The following is a 6,188-nucleotide window of genomic DNA, read 5'->3' as shown; positions in this document are numbered from 1 at the left end:
CTCTCTCTCTCTCTCTCTCTCTCCCTCTCTCTCTCTCTCTCTTCCACTTGCCAAATTTTTCAAATAATTCCTTAATAGACAAATATTTCTGCTTGTAGCTTTCATTGTTCTGCTAAGTCTTTGACAGATGATGGGGAAAGAACTTCGTTCCACGCACCTCAACCTACTCCTCTCTGCCCAAACTAAAAAACAAAATAATTTACTCTAAACATTCAACTCTTGTCATCAATTCTTCATTGAAACTTCCCTTCTTCTTAATACAATCAACAGCCCTTTAAGAAGCTCCTCCCCACCACTGGCCAGGTTGATATAGGACTCAATCTGGGTGACCATGTACTCACCAAACATTCCTAGTCTAAGCAGTCAGGGATTCAACTCTTCATCGCTCTCTGATTCAGGTTAGTATTGTGGAATAAAGGTGAAGGCACGTGGTTTGGTGGTTAGGGTATCCAGCTTACAATCATAAGGTTGTCAGATCAATTCCCAGCAGTGCATTGTGTCCTTGAGCAAGACACTTTATTTCATGTTGCTCCAGTCCACTAACATGGTAAAAGAGTTGTATCTGTATTTCAAAGGGGTCAGCCTTGTCACACTCTGTGTCACACTCTTAATTTCCCTGAGAACTACATTAAGGGTCCACGTGTCTGTGGAGTACTCAGCCACTTACACATTAATTTCACAAGCAGGTTGTTCCGTTGGTTGGATCAACTGGAACCCTCTTCATCAGAACCGATGGAGTGCCATTTGTAGAATAAAAGTATGTTTAGCACCTTGTGGAACATATACAAAGCCTCTAAGCTCGTTTACTTTACACAGCTGTCACCAGGTACTTATAGACTTTAATCTGCAACTGGTTATGGGGCCCTGGTTTTGGAGTTCCATGGTTTTGAGAGGAGGGGAATCTACTCTTAACAATTATCGTTTCCAGGTCTACACTAACCTGAAGAATTAATTAGCATATTGCCGTGGTCGATGCCAGTGCCGCCTGACTGGCTCTCGTGCTGGTGGCTTGTAAAAAGCACCCACTACACTCTCAGAGTGGTTGGCATTAGGAAGGGCATCCAGCTGTAAAGACCTTGCCAAATCAGACTGGAGTCTGGTGCAGTCTTCCAGCCTTGCCAGTCCCCAGCCAAACTATCCAACCCATGCCAGCATAGAAAAACGGACATTAAACGATGATGATGATGACAATTAAAGCTTGCCTTCCTATGCATATGAAGGCTGAATCTTGAGGACTCTGTTGAAAGGAACCTCTATGGTTTAACGGAGAGAAACGAGGCAAAGCAAACCTGTTGGTCATCCACTGCATCTGTCCCCATCCCCGGTCATCTTGACCGAGTCATGCCACCGGACTGGTCATGGATGAGAGAGTGAGTTTTGCAGTGCACAATGGTTCTTCACTTCAAACCAGGTCGCTGCATAAGGCACCACTCTTCCTTTAGGAAGATTAGACGGTCTTCATTGCTCCGATGCATGAACAGGCTTGTCACTCCTTTATCTCTGTAACTACTACTACTACTACTACAATTACTATCACACCTTTATCAGCTGATAACCAAAGCTATTAGCACACCACCACAGCTCCTGTTGCACCTTTGCAAGTCGTGGGAAGGCCATCGAGCTGTGGGAAACCGTGTCAAAACAGACAGTAGAGCTTGATGAAGTCCTGTGGTTTGTCAGCTCCTGTCAAGCAGTCCAACCCATGCCAGCATGGAGAAACATGTTAAATGATGATGACGATAATGATGATGAACTTAATGCATGGAATACAGCAATATTCTCTATACACAAGCACACACGCATGCATGCACGCACACACACACACACACAAACACACACATACACATACACACACACGTGCAAGCGACAATGATTTATAATGAAAAGGGAAGAAAGTTTGAAGAATGGTTTCTTTAGATCCTACCCAGCAGGGAAACCTTGATAAAACTCTTAACCCTATGAACCGAGGATGTTTGATCTGCGCTAGGAATGCATCAGCGGAAAATGTGACATGGCAGAGAGAATAACCATTTGGTTGGAATGGAAATGCAAGGATTCTTTGCAGTTTATTCAACCTGACCTGCTGGGTGAATGGCCTCAGGGCAAAAGCAGCCCCAGGCACAACAAACCTTATTCATCTACACATATATTTTCGTATGTATATATGTATATGCAAGCATGCATATATGTATGTATGCATATATATATATGTATGTATATATATATATATATATATATATATATATATATATATATATATATATGTATGTATGTATGTATGTATGTATGTGTGTGTGTGTATGTATGTATGTATACATGCATTTATGTATGTATGCTTATATATATATGCAACAGAACTAAATCCAGAAGCAGATGGTTGGGATGCAAAGAAATCCTATACAATGTGTTAACCAACGAATATTTAGTCTTAAATACATGTAAGCATGTGTGTGTGTGTGCGAGAGAGAGAGGGAGAGAGGGACAGTGACAGAGAGAGAGGGAGAGAGAGACAGAGACAGACAGAGGGAGAGAGAGACAGAGACAGAGACAGAGAGAAGGAGAGTATGAACAATGCAAGTCAAGTATTTGCGTTATTTTTTGAAAAGCCTTATTTGAAATTTCTTTGGTTAAAAGTTGGGTTCACTGCATCCTGGATTCCATTTGATAGAGAAAAGAATATCGTAAAGGAAGCAACACAAAGATGTGTGTAGGAACGAACAGACACCTAATCCATCATCAGGTTATCCCTGATTCTGACAGATAACAGATGTGTGCACCAGATGACCTACCTTGCCAGGGCTGGGATGTCTACACCTGGTGGCCTCCATGTGTTTGTGAGGGAGAGAGAGAGAGATAGTCTTAATTCAATGTATTGGTAGAGTGTTATATATATATCCCTGTAAATCCGATAGATTTGTAATGTGTGTGTGTGTGTGTGGGTGTGTGTGCGTGTGTGCGTTTTTCGTCATCATTACCATCTAATGCTTGTTTCCCATGGGTTGGATGGTCTCACAGAGCTGGGAAGGCGAGGGGGTGCACAGGGTTCCGTAGTTTGTTTTGGCAGGGTTTCTCTGGGTGGATACCCTTCCTAATGCCAACCACTTTACAGGGTGGACAAGGTGCTTTTTATGTGGCACCAGCACCAATGCTTAGAACTATTTCAGTTTCTGTCAACCAAACCCATTCACCAGGCCTTGGTTGGCTTGGGTCTACAGTAGAAGCGTCACACAGTGGGACTGAACCCAAGAGCACATGGTTGGGAAGCAAGCTTCCTAACCACTCACCCATGTCTGCCCCTAAGATATATATTTCAAGATTTTATAATAAAGAGCTTAATTAATTCTTCGGCTTTTTCCTGCGCCTCGGATATACATATTTACACACACACACACACACACACACATGCACATTTTTGTGTGTGTGTGTGTGAGCGCTGAATAATCATTTAGCTAGATTCTGGTAGTGAAAGCATCAGGGTATCCTCTGAGTTCCCTAAGTACTGTGTGTTTATCTCCGTATAACTAACACTCACGGCCTAGAGTCTGACCTGTATAAGATTAACGAGAGAAACAGTGCTTCTCTTACTACAACCCTTAGCGGAGAGGGGAGGAGGAAGGGGAGGAGCTGAATCTAGTTTGAAGTTCAGGCTGTTGGTGGAAGTGGTTTTTGTGTCTGCCACCGTGTTTATGTTGTTTGTGTGTGTGTGTGTGTGTGTGTGTGTGTGCGAACTGAACTTAGTGTCACAGTCTGTCTCTAATCAGTGATATTTTACTTGGGTTTCGATGCCAGTTTTTAGCGCCAACACATATGGGTGGGGGACGGGGAGGTATGTGAATGTGTGTGTTTGTGTGTGTATAATAAACAGTTTTTCTTTTAGTGTGTGATACAATTATTTTTTAACTTTCTATTAAAATGTAAACTTTACTTGTTCCAATTCCAGACAAGACATTCCTTGAAGCTTGCAAAAAATTTCAATCCAAATATTCTTAAGTCTATTCTAAGATTAAGTTTTATAAGAAATTTTGGTAAATAAATTGATTTCTGGCATTGAAACACAATAAAAAAAAAAGAAAAAAGCCCACAAATTTGTAGAGATGTAAATATAGTTATTGACACCAGTGTATAGCTGGTATGTATTTTATAAGAAATGCAAAGATGGCAAATAACTGGAGTTCATTTCAGCTTAGCGCTCGGATATTCTACTGTCCTAATTGCGATCTAATATGATCAGAATTAATGCAGTTGTTTAGCCCCAGGTCAACCTGATTGAGCAGACCTAAGTCAATGTTGGATGGCCTCCTCTCGCAGGTGAATCAGGATAAAACAATCCTAAATTAATCAAGAAAGTCTGCTAGATTTTCATGCCTGTTCCCAAAGACTAGGATTCCTGGATGATGTCCTCTACTGTCCATTCTTGTTATCAACAAGGCTTGCTTCACATCCTCTCATTGGTTATTCAGAATTTCTTTGGAAGTCGTAAATACTTTTCTATAGGTTACAAACAGGGAGAAGTGGAATAGGAATAGAAAGTACCTGTAATATAAGTGGGGAAGGATTATCGGTTAATCCCTGACCACAAAAGAATGGAAAATAATTTCAAACCAAAGGAATAAATATTTTTTTTCATCTTACGCAAATGTTTCAAATTGTCCCCTCCAAATGAAAGAACTGTGGACAACAACCTTCCTTCTCAAACTTGATTGTAAAAGAAAAAAGTTACAAAACTAACAAAAACCTCAAAGAATATTAATCTTCTTTCATTTTTTCTTCTCATTTCAGGATACCATGAGGCCAACGCATATTTCAAATGAAACTTTTGGGGGTTTCTTACCTGTCGGTATTTATGGTTGGAGGAAACGCTGTTTATATGCGTTCATTCTGTTACTCATGATCCTTGTTATTATGAACTTGGCCCTTACAGTATGGATTCTTCGAGTTCTAGATTTTTCTATAGTAAGTACCAATTTTATCTCCTTTACCATTCTCTTTTAGTTTTTAAAAATTTTGTTTTTCCACATAGACACTAAATGAACAAGTAAGGTTCACTAATTACGGTACCAAAGCATCATTTTAAGATTGTAGATCCAGTTCCTGGAACAGAAAATGTGTTGTGTCCTTGCACATGGGGCTTTCATTTCCTGTTACTCAACCGAATCTCAGTAGCAACAGTTTAACTTTGCAATGAACTGATATCTCTTCCAGGAGGAAGTTTTGCACTCTCGTTGACTTAATGCTTCATTAACCATGGTAAGAACTCTAATTTGATGGAATGAGATCTTAACTCACTCAGGATTGTTCCAAGATATCAGGATGTGATTTGAGGATAATTTAGCTACTTTAATGAACTGACAGCTGTAAACAATAACAAAACAAGCAAATTTATTATATGGTCAGAAGTTGATATTACACCTAAATACAAAGACTCAGTTTTTATCATGAACATCATTCTACAAGGAATTGGTAAGAAATACCATTAGGTTGCAGTGGTGAGATCAATTCTTCCCCTGCCCTTAAAGTAAAATCCTATTGTAATTATTATTATTATTATTATTATTATTATTACACCAATGATATTTTTTTTAAATCTCATACGAGCATGGAAATAGGATGTTAAATGATGATGATGAGGATGATGATGAAGTTAGTTTAATGCCAGGGAAACTAAGAGTGAACATCACTCTTATGGAGTTTTGGGATTTGAAAATCATTAATTCTTCAATTCGTTGCTGTGAATTGAACTAAACATCTGGAAATTGGTGAAATATTTTTAATCCCTGTCTTAATTGTTATGTTGTGTATTTGTGTGGTTAAATGGTTAATAAATTTGCTTCCAAACAATGAAGTCTTGCATTCAATCCCACAATGCAACATCTTCAAGAAGTGTTGACTAAAGCCTAATGACTAATGTTAATTAGAAAGAAAAATACATAAAGCTTGCTCACGAGATGAACTTTATTTGTTGTTCATAGAACCAGTCTCATCAAACTACGATACACAACATTTGGCTGGGGATTAAGTTAAGGGGACATTTGGGGAACATTCATCTATTTGACTGTAAAGGACTAAGGAAGTAGTTATTATTGCTTTCAAATTCTAGCACAAGGCCAGCAATTATGGGGGAAGTGGGTAAGTCAATTGCATTGACCCCAGTGAGCAACTGGTACTCGTTTTATTGATCCTGAAAGGAT

The 6,188-nt window shown here is 39.4% G+C and overlaps 1 protein-coding gene across 1 annotated transcript in view; it reads left to right on the top strand.

The window, feature by feature from the left end:
* LOC106867773 (zeta-sarcoglycan) overlaps nt 1–6,188 on the top strand; it is a 97,222-nt gene that overhangs the window by 64,063 nt on the left and 26,971 nt on the right. Inside the window, exon 2 of the mRNA XM_052972559.1 lies at nt 4,780–4,953. Coding sequence (XP_052828519.1) covers nt 4,786–4,953 — 168 coding nt within the window. The 5' untranslated portion in view covers nt 4,780–4,785. The remainder of the gene's footprint in view (nt 1–4,779; nt 4,954–6,188) is intronic.

Source organism: Octopus bimaculoides, chromosome 13 (genome assembly GCF_001194135.2).
Source record: "Octopus bimaculoides isolate UCB-OBI-ISO-001 chromosome 13, ASM119413v2, whole genome shotgun sequence".
Classification (NCBI taxonomy): domain Eukaryota; kingdom Metazoa; phylum Mollusca; class Cephalopoda; order Octopoda; family Octopodidae; genus Octopus; species Octopus bimaculoides.
This window is presented reverse-complemented; position numbering and strand designations above follow the sequence as displayed.